The sequence below is a fragment of the Geotrypetes seraphini genome, chromosome 1, assembly GCF_902459505.1.
Source record: "Geotrypetes seraphini chromosome 1, aGeoSer1.1, whole genome shotgun sequence".
In the NCBI taxonomy this organism is placed as follows: Eukaryota; Metazoa; Chordata; class Amphibia; order Gymnophiona; family Dermophiidae; genus Geotrypetes; species Geotrypetes seraphini.
In genome coordinates this window covers 24085443-24104569 of record NC_047084.1, presented here as the reverse complement: position 1 = coordinate 24104569, position 19127 = coordinate 24085443, and the positions used below count along the sequence as shown (strand labels likewise).

The following is a 19127-nucleotide window of genomic DNA, read 5'->3' as shown; positions in this document are numbered from 1 at the left end:
ACCCTGGAGGGGTGAGCTTTTTTCAAGGAGGATTCTACTAACAGCGACTGGTGGGAGAGCTGCGGTTGTTCAAATCCCGGGAAGGGTACTGTACGGTACTTGGCCTCCATTTTGGAGGGTACTGCTGTGACCATATAGGGGGTCTCCAGGTTCCTGAAGAAAGCCTGTTGGAGTACCGGGTTAGGCGGTAAGCGAAGGGACTCTCTGGGCAGTGATGGCATATCCAGCTCCCCTAGGTACTCCTTAGAGTATCTGGAGTCGGACTGGAGGTCCAAGTCCAAAGAGTGGCCCATGTCCTGGACAAAGCGAGAGAAGGATGGGCGGGATGTTCCCGAGGCCCCGTGCGGGGTCGGTGAACGAGACCTCCGTTGGGTGGAGAAGGATGGGGAGGCTTCCCTCGAGTATCGAGGCTCCTTCTCCGATCCACGCTCCGAGACCGGGGAAGCACTGTGAAAGTGTTCCGGGGTCGAGGATCTCCGACGTCTCGAGGAGCCCCTCGGAGACGATGCCGGGGTTCGGGGTACCGATCGATGTCGAATCGGTGACCTCGAACCGGACTCCCTCGGTGAAAGCCTGAAACCTAGGATCGGAGCCCCGGTCCGAGGGGGAGTTCGGAGGATGCGCGGGTTGAAGAGTGATAGCTCCGTCACCCTCAGCGGTCCTGTACGAGGTGTAGGTGAACGGCCTCGTAGAGTGGGAGAACTCCGGGCCTTCTTGGAGGTACGGCGGTTCGAGGTTTCCGTCGGTTTAATAATAATAATAATAATAATAATAATAACTTTATTTTTCTATACCGCCATAGTCAGGCGACTTCTAGGCGGTTTACATTGTAAGAAGGCTGGACATTCAGCGAATAACAAGTACAGTACAATACTAATACAATACAGTAAATCCACATATAATACAGTAGAGTGAGTCCAAATTCAAAACATACAATAAGTTTAAATACAGTACCGAATAAAGAGTCTAGATGCAGTACAATAGTCTAAATGGTAACTTACATATTAATTGGAGATCTAAGGGTAATGAGTGTCTGAAAGATTTAGAACATCCGTGAGAGGGGTCTTAGTGGGGAGGGGACCGTTTTAGCCAATGAATTTAGCGAATAGGGTGGTTTTGATCGATTTGCGGAAAGTATTATAAGTCATGTTTGGTTCGTTTATGTGGTTTTTCAGCCAGGTTTGCTGTCTGTTCGCTTGGAACTGGAAGGTTCTGTCCAAGAAGGATTTGTATCTGCAGCCTGTAATCTTTGGGTATGCAAAGATGTTTTTGTTTCTGGTCGTTCTTGTGGGGTTGTATAGGGTGAAGTGAGTTTGTAGGTATGAAGGTGCTAGTCCCCAGGCTTGTTTGAAACAGGTGCAAGCGAATTTGAATAGAATTCGCGCTTCTATTGGAAGCCAGTGTAGTTTTTTGTAGTAGGGGCTGATGTGATCGTTTTTTCTTAGTCCAAAAATTAGGCGAACGGCGGTGTTTTGTATTAGTCTCAGTTTTATTATTGTTTTTTGTGGGATGCCTAGGTAGATGATGTTGCAGTAGTCAAGGAGGGATAGGATCAGTGCCTGTACCAGCAACCTGAATGAAGAAGGGTCAAAGTATTTTTTTTATGGTTCTTAGTTTCCATAGCGTGTAAAAGCATTTTTTCACTAGTGAGTTTGTGTGGTCGGTCATAGTTAGGTGAGCGAACTACAAGTAATGAACGGATGGCTGAGGAGATGGTGCGAGGAGGAGGGATTCCACTTTGTTCGAAACTGGACGACCTTCTTGGGGAAGAACAAGCTCTACAAGAGAGATGGACTGCACCTGAGCACAGCTGGGACGAGGCAGCTGGCAAGAAACATCCAAAACGCCATAGACCTAGCTTTAAACTGAAGAGAAGGGGAAAGCCGGAAGTCGATCTGGCCTCGACACACCGGACATTGGTATCAAAAAATGATACCGAACAAGGACATTGCAAAAGAGAGCTTGGGACCGAGTGGGATCCTTTGGACAAAGGGACTGAGAGAAAATTCTTGGGCAAAGGGACTATGAGAGGCTTCTTGGATAAAGGGACTGAGGGGACACTTTTGGGCAAAGGGACCGAGTGGGAACTCTTGGACAAAGGGGCTGAGAGGGACTTTTTGGATAAAGGGACTGAGGAGACACTTTTGGGCAAAGGGACCGAGTGGGAACTCTTGGACAAAGGGGCTGAGAGGGACTTTTTGGACAAAGGGACTGGGAGGGAACTTTTAAACAAAAGGGTTGAGTGGAAATCTTCACAAAAAAGGCCCACAGATGCAATGCAGGGGCCCAGTGCACAAACGAGCCTAACAGGCATGGTTGAAAGAGAACAATGGGAGCAAGAGGACCATCCAAAAAAGGAGATACTGGATGGGGGCAAAACGGACACGCCACGGGAGGTGGATGACCGAGTAAAGGCAAGCCAGGTGGGAGCGCCGAGCCATGGAAAGAAAACAGCAGGGCGGGCGACAAATCAGGACCTATATTGCCTCTACACAAATGCGAGGAGCCTCAGGGCCAAAATGGGAGAGCTGGAAATTATAGCCAGTCAAAAAGCCCTGGACATAATTGGAATCACAGAAACGTGGTGGGCTGATGATAATAAATGGGATGTGGTCATACCAGGGTACAAACTTTACAGGAGAGACAGGACACACAAGAAGGGTGGAGGAATAGCGCTATACATAAAAGACTCCATACCCTCAACCAAAATGGAAACAGCAGTAAGGTCGGAAGGCTTGGAATCAATATGGGTTAAGCTACCAGGAAGATCTGGAGCAGACATCAAATTGGGTCTATACTATCGTCCGCCTGGCCAATCGGAAGAAATCGACCGGGACCTGGAGACGGAACTGCGGCAGGTATGCAAGAATGGAAGTGTGGTGGTGATGGGAGACTTCAACTACCCTGGGATAGACTGGAGTATCGGGCACTCAAGTTGCGAGAGAGAGACCAAATTCCTGGAAGCCACGAGGGACTGCTTCCTGGAACAGCTGGTCATGGAACCTACACGAGGAGAAGCTACTCTTGATCTAATCTTCAGTGGACTGGGGGGACCTGCAAAGGAAGTAGCGGTATTAGACCCACTGGGAAACAGCGATCACAACATGATCCAGTGCAGACTAGAACTGGGATCATCCAGGGTGAAAAGAACCACAACAACAGCGCTCAACTTCAGAAAAGGGAATTATGATGCAATGAGGAAAATGGTGGGGAAGAAACTCAACGGCAGCACAAGGAAGGTAGAGTCCGTAGAAAGCGCCTGGACCCTGCTCAAGCGTACGGTGCACGAAGCACAGAACCTGTACGTCCCCAGGTTCAGAAAAGAGTGCAAGAAAAATCGAATAAAGAACCCAGCATGGATAACGGCAGTTGTAAAAAAGGCGATCAGTAACAAGAAAGCATCGTTCAAAAAATGGAAACAGGATCAAACGCAGGCCAACCAAAAGGAACACAAGGAAAGCCAGAAGGAGTGCCACCGAGTGGTTAGGAGAGCAAAGAGGGAATATGAAGAGAGACTAGCGGGAGAGGCAAAAAATTTCAAATCATTCTTCAGGTACGTAAAGGGGAAGCAACCAGCGAGGGAGGAAGTGGGGCCCTTGGATGATGGGGATAGAAAGGGAGTAGTGAGGGAGGAAAAAGAAATAGCTGACAAGTTAAATGACTTCTTTACGTCGGTCTTCACGAGGGAGGACACATCCAGCATTCCGGAACCAGAGGAAATAGAAAATGGAGATCAAGATAACAAGCTGGTCAAATTAGAGGTGAGCCAGGAGGATGTCCTCAGGCAGATAGACAAGCTAAAGAGCGACAAGTCGCCAGGTCCGGATAGCATTCACCCAAGGGTGCTCAAGGAATTAAGGAATGAAATAGCAGAGACACTTCAGCAAATATGCAACCTATCCCTAAAAACTGGAGAGATCCCGGAGGACTGGAAAATAGCTAATGTCACGCCCATCTTCAAGAAGGGTTCGAGGGGCGACCCGGGAAACTATAGGCCGGTAAGCCTCACATCGGTCCCGGGAAAGATGATGGAGGCACTGATTAAGGACAGCATCTGTGACCATATCGAAAAAAATGGACAGCTAAGGTCGAGCCAGCATGGGTTCTGCAAGGGTAGGTCGTGCCTCACAAACTTGTTGTACTTCTTTGAGGGGGTAAACAACCAGGTGGACAAAGGAGAACCCATAGACATAATTTACCTAGACTTCCAGAAAGCCTTCGATAAGGTACCACATGAGCGGTTGCTCAGGAAGCTATGGAACCATGGGGTGCACGGGGAGGTCCACCGATGGATCAAAAACTGGCTGGCAGACAGGAAGCAGAGGGTTGGTGTAAAGGGCCATTACTCAGACTGGCAAGGGGTCACGAGCGGGGTTCCTCAAGGATCGGTGCTGGGACCGCTCCTGTTTAACATATTCATTGACGACCTGGAGGCGGGAACAAAATGCGAGGTCATCAAATTTGCAGATGACACCAAACTATTCAGCAAGGTTGAAACCACGGTTGACTGCGAGAATCTCCAAAGGGATCTTACGACATTGGAAGAATGGGCGAAAAAGTGGCAAATGAGCTTCAATGTAGGGAAATGCAAGGTCATGCATATAGGGAGAAGGAACCCGATGTTCACTTACAAAATGGGGGGATCAATGCTAGGGGTCAGTAATCTGGAAAGAGACTTGGGAGTGATGGTAGACACGACATTGAAGGCGTCGGCACAATGCGCCACAGCCTCGAGGAAAGCAAACCAAATGTTAGGTATCATTAAGAAGGGTATCTCGACCAGAACGAAGGAAGTCATCCTGCCACTGTACCGGGCTATGGTGCGCCCGCATCTGGAATACTGTGTACAGTACTGGTCACCGTACCTCAAAAAGGACATGGCAATGCTTGAGGGAGTCCAGAGAAGAGCAACTAAACTGATTAAGGGTATGGAAAACCTTACATACACTGACAGACTGAAGAAGCTGGGGCTGTTCTCCCTGGAAAAGCGGAGACTCAGAGGAGATATGATAGAGACCTTCAAGATCCTGAGGGGCATCGAAAAGGTTGACAAAGACAGATTTTTCAATTTGAAAGAAACCACAAGAACAAGGGGTCACTCGATGAAATTGAAGGGGGACAGGTTTAAAACAAACGCAAGGAAGTACTTTTTCACACAGAGGGTGGTGGACACATGGAACACCCTTCCGGAGGCCGTGATAAGAAATAGCACAGTACAGGGTTTCAAGGATGACCTGGATAGGTTCCTGGAAGACAAAGGGATTGAGGGGTACAGATAAGAGCAGTGGAAGGTTTAGAGATAACTGTAGAGGTAGGCAATAAAATTAGTCAGGGACCGCTGACCAGGCAATATGCCTGATGGGCCGCCGCGTGAGCGGACCGCTGGGCTGGATGGACCTCTGGTCTGTCCCGGCGGAGGCGACTACTTATGTACTTATGTACTTATGTACTTATGAGTGTCAAGAGTGGCGGTCTGTGGAGGGAGAGCGCCTCAGGTGTCTCGGCGAGGAGTCCGAGGAGGATGGGATGTGGCGAAGCTTGCGCGTTTTTCCCCGGGGTGGCTCGACGCGAGGCTCAGGCTGGTCTGGCACATGCGGGGTCGAGGTCGAGGCCGGTTGTAGATGGGCCATTGCAGCGGACAGCTCCGATGAGATCATCGCTCGGAGTAGGTCCTGGAAAACGGGCACGGACAGCATCGAGGGCATGTCAACTGCCTCGGTGCGCTCCACCGGGGGCGACCTCGTATCAGAGTATTCCCGTGTGGTGGAGGCACGGCCCGAAGGCTTGGAGGGCTTCGCCGGGGCTGTAAGCATGGGACTTCCGCCATGCGTTGCCGGTGTCCCCGAGGCTGGCTTCTTCGCTGTTACGGGACCTGAAGAGGAAAGAGGGGACTTACCCGGAGCCGAGGCTTTCTGTTGTCCCGAGGACTTCGGATTCGAGTCTCGAGGCGATGCCGAGGTATTCGGGGCCGAGGCCGGGGCCGACCTCGAGGCCGAGGTAGAGGGTTGGTCAGCAGCGAAGAGATCCGCTATGCGGGCTTTTCTTCGGCGGAGGGCCCGGTTCTGGAAAGTAGCACACTGGGGGCAGGAGTCGGTTGGATGAGCGGCCCCCAGAGGATGCACCGGCGATGCGGGTCTGTGATGGAAAGAAGCCGCTCGCACCGGGTGCACTTTTTAAAGCCGGTCAAAGGCCGGGACATAGAATCAAAACTGGCCGCGGCTAGAGTAGCCACGCGGCCACGGGGACCCGGAAGCCTTCGGGTCAGTCAAAAACGAAGCAGGAACAAGTTGAAACAAGAAAAATTCGCGCACAGCGACTTAATCGAGAAAAATAAGAAAAAATCGTGGTGCTAGAAGGCAGTTGGGGCAGAGCCTGAAAAAACACGACTTCTAGGCTCAGCGGAAAATTTTGAACTGGAGACCACGAGGGGATGCGCCCCCTAGTGGAGCAGGAAGGCACACATGCGTGGAGCAGCAGAGCAAACTTAAATCTTCAATCAAGTTTGCTTGAAAATGCTTCCGCATCGGGGCTCCGTAGATGACGTCACCCACATGTGAGAATATCATGCCTGCTTGTCCTGGGATAAGTGGAGATATTTCCTGTGTCAGGTAAGATTGGAATATGTGTATGTTTCTTTGAGCTCTAGAAAGCCAATCATTCTTCTCTAGTAGAGAGAGAGCACACAAAATTTCTCCTTCAATAAGTTTTTGTTGAGAACATGGAGGTCTAGAATTAGGCAAAGACCTCTGGTCTTTTTCGGTATCAGGAAATACTTGGAGTAGATCCCTAAGCCCCTCTCCTGCAGATGTACTTGTCCTATTACACTGAGCTGAAGGAGGACCGAGAGCTCTTGATGAAGATCGGTCTTCTGGTGGTAGCTGAAAAGACATTCTCTCGAAGGATGGTTCAGAGGCTTCTGAAGAAAGCAAAGAGGGTTCTAAGCCACCACCTGGCAAACCCATTGGTCTGATTTTATGAAGATCCAATGATGGTACAAGTGATGGATCCTGCCCACAACTGAGGAGGGGAGAGATATTGGAAATGCTCTTTTGTTTAATCTTGTCCAGGACACCTCTGGGTAGCAGGACAAGAGGTCATGGAGGGCTGATTATGACACCTGGCACTGTAGTAACAGAAGTGTCTAAAGGTATTTGAATATCTATGAGATGACTGCTGTTTGTAAAGGACCTATTGGGACAGAGGTATTTCCACGTTTTTAAACAGGGCTTCCTTCATCAGCTTATGAAGGGGAACTTTAATGCGGTCTTTAGACTATTTCTCATAATCCAAGGCCTCTATAAGCTCTGCACAAGGCTCTTCTTCAGATTCCATGCCAATTGGGAGTGCTTGTTCCATTTCCCTGATAAAAATGGTAAATGATAAACTTTCCATCAGGGATCTGTGACATGGAGGCGGTGGAGATTTGTCAGATAATATCCCATAAGATTCTTCTGCAGATAATTCTGGGATGTCATTGAAGGTGGTGAGATATCCGATCTGTCTTCGATGTAAGCTCTCTTAGAAGCCTGTAAAGCAGAGTGTTAATATGAGCATCAAGAATGTGTCAAACAGAGGAGAAGGAGGCGTGGGGAGGAGGCATGCTCTGCTCTCTAGATCAGTGTTCTTCAACCTTTTTACACCTATGGACCGACGGAAATAAAATAATTATTTTGTGAACTGGCATCGGTCCACGGACTGGCGGTTAAAAAACACTGGGGGGTCGTGGTCAAGGCCGCGCCCATCTCTACCCAATCTCAACCTCAGACCCCCCCATAATAGTACTAATTGTAACACTATTTTTCCATTTATTTTTCATAGATACACACAATATAATCTTATTAACAACACATAATGGTTAACCACAAAATTAAACTACACAAAGCACACTGACAGCAGATGTAAATTCTCAAAATTGACATAATTCAATCACAAAATTCAAAAATGAAATCATTCCCCCAACCTTTGTTGTCTCCCTCACTTCATGCTATGCCTTACCTTCTGGCCTGCTCCCGCCTGGCCATTTTATGCCACCTCTGGTGTTATCTTCAGGCCGGCTCTCTCTTCCTCACTGATGCACTGCACAAAGCTGCGGGCAACGGCTACTTGCACGTCCCATGCCTCATCAGGAAGCCTTCCCTCTGATGTTGTGATGTTAGAGAGAAGGCTTCCGGTTCAGGCACAGGACACGCGTAAGAGCCACTGCCCGTGGCTTTGTGCACTGAATCAGTGAGGAAGAGGGAGCTGGCTCAAAGATAACTCCGCATCGATTGCACCGTGGACCAGCGGTTGAAGAACACTGTTTTGGGCCTGATGTACCTGCCAGCCATGTGGACTGGCAGGAAATTTCTGTGGTCCAGCACTGGTCCACGGACCGGTAGTTGAAGAACACTGCTCTAAATGACAATGCAGTTGTGTCGAGTGTCTTCTGGGTGTTGAAGCTCGATGTCGAGGTATCTGAGAGCAATGCTTGGAATGATTCTGTGGCTTGTGCTCAGACTGGACTGAAGCTGGTAGTACAGGTGCAGAACTTGCAGAGGGTGTACCTGATGTAAACTAGTCATCTCTTGCAGCAATGGTACTAGTACCAATGTTGACAAGGGTACAATAGGTGCTTGTTGAACTGAGTGTCAAAACATTGGGGACCTTGATGGAAAGACACACCCCTCTGAGGAGACACTAGTTGCAGGGATGGACAATGGTCATCTGAGTGTCAAAACTTGGAATGCATCAATGTAGTTGATACTTGGGATGATGCCAAGGCATGTCTGGTAAGGGAAACATGTTTGTGCTTCTTTATGAAGCTCCCCAGATGGAGGTACACCAAAGACAGAGAAATAGAGCCTCTGGCATAGGTCATCAAGGCAGTCAATACCTAAAGTACAATGTGGTTGAACATTGGGTTTGAAGTCTCCCAAAAAGCTTTCAAATTGAAGTTTACGGGTGTTTAGTGGCATCTTCATTATAAATGAACAGAGGGTGCATGAAATGTTTCGATGGTCTAGATTAAAACATTGTACATACCAATTGTGTGGATCAGTGTTTGATATGGTCATATTACATGAAATGCACTGTTTGAAGCCTCTAGGTGCCTTGAACATCAAGGGGAAAACTGACGACATAAAGCCAAAGGGTTCAGTGAACTGGGGATCTCGAGTAGAATTCAACCCGAAAATAAGTCTATGCTCCCAGTACAAAAAAGGCTTTGGGGGCCTGAATGCCCCCAAAATGAGAAAGAACTGAAAAAGGAATAAATATGAGAAAAGCAAGGGAAAAAGCCCCCGAAAGGTACACCCTCCCCCTCCCAAATGTTTGATATGCTGAGAAGAATGCCGAGAACACAACTTCTTGACTTCTCAGAAAATGAAGAAATGTGGGTCCTGTGAGCTGTTGGGTGGGAAAGCAATAGCATGCGCATGGTATGGGAGGTCCATAAAATTTAAAGTGACAGTACAATTTTGACTATCCGTACCGGGTTCTGTGGATATCATCCACATGTTTATTTATTTATTCGGTTTTCTATATCGTTCTCCAAGGGGAACTAAGAACAGTTTACATAAATTTTATTTAGGTACTCAAGCATTTTTCCCTATCTGTCCTGGCGGGCTTACAATCTACCTAATATACCTGAAGCAATGGGAGAAATTAAGTGACTTTCCCAGGGTCACAAGGAGCAGCATGTGTTTGAACCCACCACCTCAGGGTTCTGAGGCTGTAGCTTTAACAATGCCTGCTTGTCCTCAGAGAAAAATAAGATCACTTAAATGCCAAAATTATGATTAAGAACAGAATTTTTGTAAGGTTTTATCGTATCAGAAATGTTATAAGGACATGATGTCTCAAATTTTAGCTAATTAAAGAGATTCCATATATAACTGAAACAAAAGTTAAAGTTTCAAGTTTCAAGTTTATTTGATTATTTGATTAAACGCCTATCAAAAATACTAAGCGTTGTACAATAATAATTAAAACATTGACAAAAGTACACAGAGACTAACATCTTAACATACTTCGTGGGGGTTTTTTTGGGGTTTTTTTGTTAATCTATAAGGACACAATAGGGAAAAAGGGGGGGGGGGAGAACTACAATATTCATTAAGAAAAGCTACAGAAAAGGAAATAACAATGGGAGGGGAAGTCAAGAGTTGCTGGACTTGAAACTAATAGTCAATTGTAGGCATCTTTAAAGAACTCAATAGTCTTAAATTCACCTAGGCGATATTTATCGATATGAAATTTTAACTTTTGTTCTTTATATATAATCTCAATGAACTGATTATCCAATTTAGAGTAGTGCACAATATAGAATTTTAATGAGCAAAGAAACCAAGACAGTTAAGACCATTTTCCACTTTGAGGAGTCCTCTCTTGATTTGAAATCTTAGTATGCAATAAATACCATCTTTCCTAGGATAATGAAATATTTTACTAGTAGCCTGTAATCAAATCTTAGAAGAGATAAAATCTTACTCATTTGAATGGAGATCTCGCCAATTGCCCACGTAGCATTGTTACACACAGAAATGAATTCTGGGTTTAGGTTGGTTCCCAAAATTGGCATGAAATCAGCTGGGAAAAATGAAAACATTATTAAACCATTTTGTAAACTGGCCAACATTTTTGTCATGCAATATAACTTTTGTCTCTGTCAACCAAGCATATTTTCAAAATTTCATCAAACAATTTAGACCAGTGGTTCTCAGCTGATGTTGCAGGCCAGCACATTACGCAATCTGGGTGGGTTATTTATTTATTTTTTTGTAATGACTGTAGCTTGTCTTGCTGGATCCTGTGGTAGGAGAAGAAGGAACAGCACCTTAACCCCATCCTTACCATCTGTGAAACCTCACGTTTATCATAATTGGCCTTTATCAAGTTGGCCTAGGCAGCTATGCCAACTTGAAGCCTTTCTTCTGCCACATCTCACCTTTGCCTACATAGAAATTGCAACAGAGGAATGGCTCTGGGTTGGCTCAGATAAGATTGTTATTGCTGCCGCTGCCAGCAAAGGTGAAGTTTCACAGACTTGGGGGGGGGGGGCGGTTGTGCTAGGTAAAAAAGAGAATGAGATGTTGCACCCACAGAAGACGGGGAGGATTTGAAAGAAGATGTACTGGATACACTGGGAGGAGGGGGAGCTGAGGGAAAACAGGGTTGTACTTGTGTGGGAGAGGGCACTGAGAAAAATTGAGTAGGAGTATGCTAATGAATCAAACAGTAAGCCAGAACTGAAGTGCATTATTAACCCTCAAGCAAATCAAGTCTTGTATCCCTAGCAGGAATAAAATCTAAAGCAAGCATATTGCCAGTCAAACCTATCTAGAAGATCTGTGAATTTGTGTCAGCAGAGGTAACATGCTTCTTCACATAAAAAACGTTATAAAATATAGAGCTGAGAAAAAGACCTTAGCCCCATTGTATGTACACAGAATCAACCTCTTAAGTGCTAAGTTTATATATCTGCACAAGGAGTTAAATGTGATGAGAGAGGGGCAAGCAGTAAAAATGAAGGTGAAACAATTTAAGCAGAATACTCCACAAGTCTTGGGATCTTTGTGTGTATTTATAGCCTGAGGTTTATCATATTATTCCCTCCTTGGAAAAGAAAACCTATAATTGCACCAAGCTGTAGAGAGACCCAGCTTGGGGATATTTTAATGAAGTTCCAATACCTATGGATAAGGCAGGCAGGCATGTGTGCAAAATGCAAACACTGTAACAAAGGAATTCAAGGCCTGGTGGCCCAAATGAAATCATGATGAAGATGACAAAAGGAACATGTTTGAACAAGCAGGATCTTCATGTTAGGAAATATTTTGATTCATTATGTTTCTTAAAGACTGGCTTGAGGAATTATATTTGAGGAAAAATAAATTTTTCTATGCATGTTACAGTCATTCCAATACAGTTGTTATGAAAGTAAGGTCAAACAAACAAATATTCATTTTTTGGGCAGTACTAGTGATTTAAATCAATTTCATTTACATTAAATCTATTCTGATGGAGAACCCTTATTTTAGGCAAGCAACTCCCTGCTGACAATCAGACTGAATTGGCCAACCCTCCTCCCCCCAGGAAATTCTAAAGCTGAGCTTTACTTGCTTTGGTTCTTAAAAGCAACTATGATATGTAGATATACATGAGAGCCAGGGAGCCCAAACAGTCTGAGATATTAGATTGTAACTAATTGTAAAGGTATGTATGGATAGCCATGCTGCATTTTGTTTGTTCACTTGAAACGGAGCAGAGATGGACAACCAATATTATCATACTTGACTATGTGCCTTTACTGGATCATTTACTCACAGTTTTGATGGCATGCAGAGATGCGTGACAGGAGATTTTGTCATCTCATGAGTGCAATATGCATTCCATAAGTCAGTTGGTAAAGTTATTTTATCTACTGTAGTTTCTAGTCTCTTAGAATAAAGAGTATGAAAAACTTTGCTGACTAGTGATACAGCTATGCTTTTTCATCTGGTAAGCCAGGGTCCCTTTACACTGCAGATTGTATAGAGCCTATCTATCTTTGCATGTATGAAGTCTTTGGTAAAAAGAGGAAGCACTATAGATTGATGTGAAATGTTCAATCTCCTTTTTCTAAATACATAGGTTTAATTCAAAGATAACGGATGTAGCGGTATATAAGAAATAAATTACATTACATTACATCTATCCTGTTATGGAAGAACTGGAGATTTGAATACAAAATAAGTACATTAACTTTATAAAGCAGGAATTTCAGTTTTGCTGATTGCATACATTTACACAGAGCTTTTATGGGCTGAGTGAGATCAAAACTAAGATCCCAAGAATCAGCAGTTTCCTGATTAGTCAATCTACTCATCCCCCACCCAAAAATAATAAAACACACTTCAAAACCAAGATGCAGGACTTTTGATGTATGCAAGAATATAAATATTTTTAATATATAAAAAAATTTCATTATATTGCTCTAGATCAGTTTTTCTCAACTTCTTCAAGCCAAGTATCCCCTATATAAAAAATTTTCAACCGAGTACCCCCCCCCCCCCCCCCCCGGCAAGCTCTGAGCAGCAGAGATTTGGACATTTTATTGTTAAATAGTAGCTGACTAGATATGTGTCATTCTTACAAACTGAGTGAAAATGAAGAATGACACATAGAACCTATTTATAAGAACAGAAGACCTCAACAAAAGTTGCCATTAGTGACCACAGTTTCATCTTTTCTCTGGGAAAATAAAACATGAAATCTGATTGGTCACACACACACATATCCCATATGCCCTCTGTCTTCCTCTCTCTCAGACACATCCTATATGCCTTCTGCCCTCCTCTCAAGACAGATCCCGCCTGTTCTCAGCCACTCTGCTCTTTTCTCTCTCAGACACGTTCCACCTGTCCTCAGCCACTCTGTCCTTTTCTCTGAGAGCTTGTTGATTTTGCTGTCTCATGAGATTGGGAGTGATAATAGCAGGCTCTTCTTTCACCTCAACACATCAGTTACTGCAAAAAAAAATCTTAAGTCCTGTCTGACGTTATGGAAACAAGCTATATTAAAAAGTTTGATATCACCTCAGTAAGGCCAATAAACCAAACCAAGTGTTTACCATATCATAAAAGCATTAACTTTCAAAACTCAAAGAGCAACAACCGTATGCACTGTAAATATTACACCAGGTCCTAAAATAATACAGCACCAAGCGAGAAAACAGAACAATGGGCTTGCTGCAGGACTTCTACACAGAAACTGCATGCTAGAAGAATACCACATCCTGGTCACACACACAAGACACATGAAACAAGTGATGACCACAGATCAGTAAGAGAGATATGAAGGCAAAACTTAACTGGAAACCTTAAGAAGTCAGACTCGGCATATACAGCAATACTAGATAAACCGAAATACAATATAATCAAGAGATGTGCATTTCCCATTAATAAATTCAGAATGAAATACTTTCTACCTTTGTCTTAGTAGCAGACAACAGACCCAGCTATGCTAACCACTGTTACTGTTCCTTCAATTCGTCAGTCATTATATGATACAACGTGTAAAACAATCTTTTCAGTAACCGCACCCACATTGTGAAATGTCCCACCACTGACCCTGAGACAAGAAAAGAATCTCAACAACTTTAAATCTAATCTCAAAACATTTCTTTTCAAAGATGCTTTTGAGATCTATACTTAGCTCTCCTTATTCAAAAATCTCAGACATTAGGCCTTACATTAAAGATTCCCTTTACTCCTCTTGTATTTCGCCTCCCCTTTCTTTTATTTTAAGCAATGTATCCTCCCCTTATGTATCATGCTATGTATGTAATGCAACTGTGAATTTGTTCCCCACTATTTTATATTTTAAAAAAACGCTTTTTAATACTTTATATAAATTGCAAACCGCTTTGCTTATAAAAGCGGTATATCAAGTCCTAAATAAACTTGAAGCTTGAAACTACAACATCCTCTCGAACTCGCTCGATTTAAAACATTCAAAATAAAATGCTTTTTCCTACCGTTGTTGTCTGGACATTTTATTTTTTCATTCTATTGGTTCCAGTTTCTCTTTTTTGCTGTCCTGTTGTCTACTAATTCTTCAAGCAGCTGCTGTCCATTTGTCTTTTCTCCTCTCTCGTACCTACAGTACTCAAATTCCTTCACTACACCTGTCTCTTATATATTTAGCAGTCCTTTAGATCTCTTTTCTGCCTTTCTCACAATTCTCTTTTGCAGCTACCTAGCAAATTTCCATCTTCTTTTATCCGTTAGCTCTCACATTCTCCATCTTATGCCTTCCTCAACCCTCCATTCCCTTTCAACTTTAATTTATTCCCCAATACCACATTTCTACCCTCTATAATCACTATCCTCTCATTCATTTCCTTGCCACCCCTCTCCTCCCCTTCTGGCCTCTCCAATAGGGTTCCACAATTCCCAGTGTCTTCCTCAATCTACCCTTCTAGCCCAGCATCTGCTCCCTCTTCCCCTCCTAACCTAGCATCTCTCTGTCCCTTCTCGTTCCTCCTGCCCTCTCCCGTCTCTCACTCCCATTATCTGGCATCTATTCATCACTCCCTTCTGCTCCTTCCAACATCTCCCTCTTATACACCCCAATGTCTAACATCTCTCTCATCTCCTCCCTTGTTCTCTAGGTACATCTCTCTTCCCCCCCCCCAATGCAGCATTCTCTCCCTTTCTCTGCAATGTACATCTCTCCCTCCCCTCAACCCCCACGTCCATTTCTCCTCCTCTTACCACTCTCATTCCTCTTGCAACAATTTTCCTTACTTCCCTCCCCACCAACCTCATTCACAACTAACATGCTCTCTTCTCCAACCCTCTCCCCTCCAGCCCATGTCCATTTCTCCCTGTCTCACCCCGCTCATCCCTCCTGCAACAATTTTCCTTCCTCCCCAACCATAACCCCACTCACAGCCAACAATCATTGCTCTCTCTTGCTTCAATGGGTTATTGGCAGCAATTCATACATGCTGCCTGTTGCTAACCTAGAACTCTTTCCTCTGTCACAGCCCAACTGGGCAGAAACAGGAAGTTCTGACAGAAGGCAGGATGCGGCAGGAGAGGCTTCAGAGTTATCAGCAGGCAGCATGTATGAATCACTGCCACTAACTGCAGGGACCATGGGAGTTCAGCTTGCTCCCTAATGCAGGAGGCAAAATTAATTGCAAGGGCTGCAGCGATGACATAGTGACTCCACCAGGGGTTTGATGAAGAAAGAGGGTGGGAGACCCAAACGGCGCTGTGTATCCTTTGGGGTATGTGAATCATGTGTTGAAAACCTCTGATCTAGATGGTTTACCGAATCAACATAAATAATATGAAAACCTACAACCCCCTCCCCCCCGAAAGCACAGTTGTTTTTAGCTTGGAGGTCACCCTTATGCGAGAATACGCTGCCTTCTTGTCCTAGGATAAAGCACAGTTACTTACCGTAACAGGTGTTATCCAGGGACAGCAGGCAGATATTCACTCATATGGGTGAGGTCAACCATGGAGCCCCGATGTGCACAGTTTCACAAGCAGACTTGCTTGAAGAACTTTTAGAAAGTTTGCGAATGCCGCACCACGCATGCGCGAGTGCTTTCCCGAGGTAGGGCATGCATCTCCTCAGTTCAGATTGCTAGCTAAGAAGCCAACCAAGGGAGGTGTGTGGGTTGTGAGAATATCTGCCTGCTGTCCCTGGATAACACCTGTTACGGTAAGTAACTGTGCTTTATCACAGGACACGGTTTTAAAACAAGGATAACAATAGCAAAATCTTCCCCTTCTCGTTGTTTTTGCTTACACCAACTCTCAACCCAGTAGTCCACGACTCCAGTGCAAAAGCAACGAGAAGGGGAGGATTTTGCTATTGTTATCCTTGTTTTAAAACGACAGCAACGTAGCATTGACTTGAGAGCCTAATCAAAACACCATCTGTTACAACTCTGTAGATTCTCAAGTTTGTTATCTCTTGTGTGGTTTTGTTTCACACCTTAACCACCATGGCCCCCTGAGAAAAGCATGTTATCCGAAACACGGACCATGTCGGGTCCCTTGGTTGGTAATAAGGATGTATATTTTACTGCATTTTGATTGTTTTAATAAACAACGCCTGCATCTTGTACATTATCTGCAGCTTGTTCGTTGTTTTTTGCTTGCTGCTTGCTTCACTGCAGACTACGTTGGATTCTTCTTCTTTTTGACCTCCAAGCTAACCAGAATGGGATGGTGGAAGTGTTGGCAAATCAGGAAAATAAATTTTGTAATACTGCCTGGCCAAAATGGCCATCCCGTCTGGAAAAAGAATCCAGACAATAATGAGAGGTGAGATGGCTGCTTGAAGCTAGACGCGCTGAGCTGCTCGCGTCGGGCTTGTTCATAAATTAAGAATTTCTTTACTATTGAACCCTGAAAAGGGTTTTTTTGGTTACTTACAATTATGCCTAAGAGAAGAGGACGGAACACTGCTGCTGTCTCGTGGCGTCCTGAGGTTCCCTCTCTGGGCAACATTGAACGGCTTTTGAGGCGAGTGCAGGAGGTTTCCCAGGCGTCGGAAGGCAGCCCGCTGAGGACACAGGGAGGCGAACCCGTAGCTGTTCCTCCAGGGCATGATGTTACGCTGAGCCCCGATGCAAGGGCGCCGCCCCCACAACCTCAGGTTACCAGTTCTCCCAGGGGCGGGGAAACCCCGGAGTCGGTGGTGTTCTCTCCCTCAGAGGCAAGATTAAATCTGGGAGAAGGTTTGGAGGTTGGGGCTCATACTCAAGGAGCTCTAACAAATATACCTGAGGAAAATCCAGCTTTACAAGGGGGCGAAATCCAGGAGACAGGCCTTGAAGAATCTCTACAGAATGGTGAGCACTCTACTATTTTACAAGCCTCAATTTCTTTGGTTAAACCTGAAGTTGTAACCTTAGATTCATTATGGGACTTAATTGCTGGTTTTGTAAAGTCCACTACGCCTAAATTTCAATATCTGGAAGGAAAAATTATAAAACATACAAAAGAACTTAAAGATTTAAGAAAAGAATTGTCTGATTCAGATGCATCTATTCAGAAAATTGAAAAGGAAATAATTACATCTAAACAACTTCAAGAGACTTTAATTAAAGACAATACCAACTTGAGAAGGAAAGTTGAAATGCTCGAGAACAATTCTCGTAGTAATAACTTAAGGCTAATTAACTTTCCTAAATTAGAAATGGTAAATCCAAGAGAAATGCTTAAGAGATATTTGATGGAAATCCTAGAAGTATCAGAAGAAATGTTACCACCATTCTCACGTGTCTATTATTTGCCGATGAAAGTTTCTGTAAATCAACAAAAAGAACTGGGCCAACAAACTTTAAATGTTTCAGAATTATTGGAGACATCTGATAAAGACTTGGCATCACCAGCAACCTTGATTCTAACTGTGGCGCTTCCGTTAGCTAAAACATGGTTATTAAGACTTTACTTTAAAAATAGACAAAAAATTTTTCTTGGTTGTAAAGTACAGATGTTTCCTGATCTTACAAGGGAGACACAGAAGCGTCGCCACTAGAGACACCCATGTAAATGTATAGTGTGTTACTGTTCTGTTAAATATGTATTCTTTGAACCATCTCAATTGACAACTTTTGTAGCAACGTCTCGTCTGGATGGAGGAATATCTTGAACCCTAATATAATTAAGAAACCTCATTTTTCAGTGCTTCTGCTTTTAGCATCTTGCTAAAAAATTTCTGTTATTTTAACTTTTCGCTAAATTTAAAACTTGGATCCAATAGGAGGACTTGAGCATAAATAGTTAAATAATGTTTCTTTATTGGATGTTAAATTACCTTATGATTATTTGTTATTATGACTATTGCTTTCTGTACAAGTGGTTAGCTTGATTTAAATTGAAAATTAATAAAGAAATAAAAAAAAAATAATAATAATAATGAGAGGTGAATGTTTGAACCGAGGACCAAGTGGCAGCTTTGCAGATTTCCTCAATAGGAGTAGATTAGAGAATGACACGGGGAAAAAATTTGTCCTCATCACCGCCCCGTGACCACTGTCCCCGCAGCACCCATACAAGCCTCAGCATTGCAATATTTAGCTTATTCCTTCCTTATAAATCAAAGTTCTGGCTGCTGAACTAGAGAAAGAGATTTTCAGCTGGCAGGGCTTTGTTTATAAATTTTTATCAACACAATTAATATACTACTTTATCCTAAAGAAAAATAAATAAATAAATAAAAAATTTTTTCTTCTACCTTTGTTGTCTGGTTTCTGCTTCCCTCATCTTCTCATTCAATTCCTTCCATCCATTGTCAGTCTTCTCTCTGCGTCTTCCATTTGCTCTGTTATTGTGTCTCTCCCTTCACCCCCCTCCCCAATTGGTCTGGCACCCATCTTCTTCCCTCCACTCCCCCATAGTCTGGCATCTCTGTCTTCTCCATGTCCCTTCAGCGTCTTCTCCCCACTCTGTTCTCCATTTCCCTTCAGCGTCTTCTCCCCAACTCTCTGTTTCCCATTTCCTTTCAGCGTCTGTTCCTTTCCTCCCCCACTCCTTCCCTCGGCAACCCCTCACGCAGCCCCCTCCCTCCTTCCTTCCTACCCAAATCTATCTCCCTCCGTCCCCCTTTATCTTTGCAGCGTGTTTTGAGTAACTTCTTCA

At 44.2% G+C, this 19127-nt stretch overlaps 1 protein-coding gene across 7 annotated transcripts in view; it reads right to left on the bottom strand.

Moving 5' to 3' along the window:
• TNPO1 (transportin 1) overlaps nt 1-19127 on the bottom strand; it is a 560536-nt gene that overhangs the window by 131449 nt on the left and 409960 nt on the right. For all 7 annotated transcript variants that reach the window (XM_033929167.1, XM_033929193.1, XM_033929150.1 and 4 more), the window contains exon 19: nt 10468-10566. In XM_033929167.1, coding sequence (XP_033785058.1) covers nt 10468-10566 — 99 coding nt within the window. The remainder of the gene's footprint in view (nt 1-10467; nt 10567-19127) is intronic.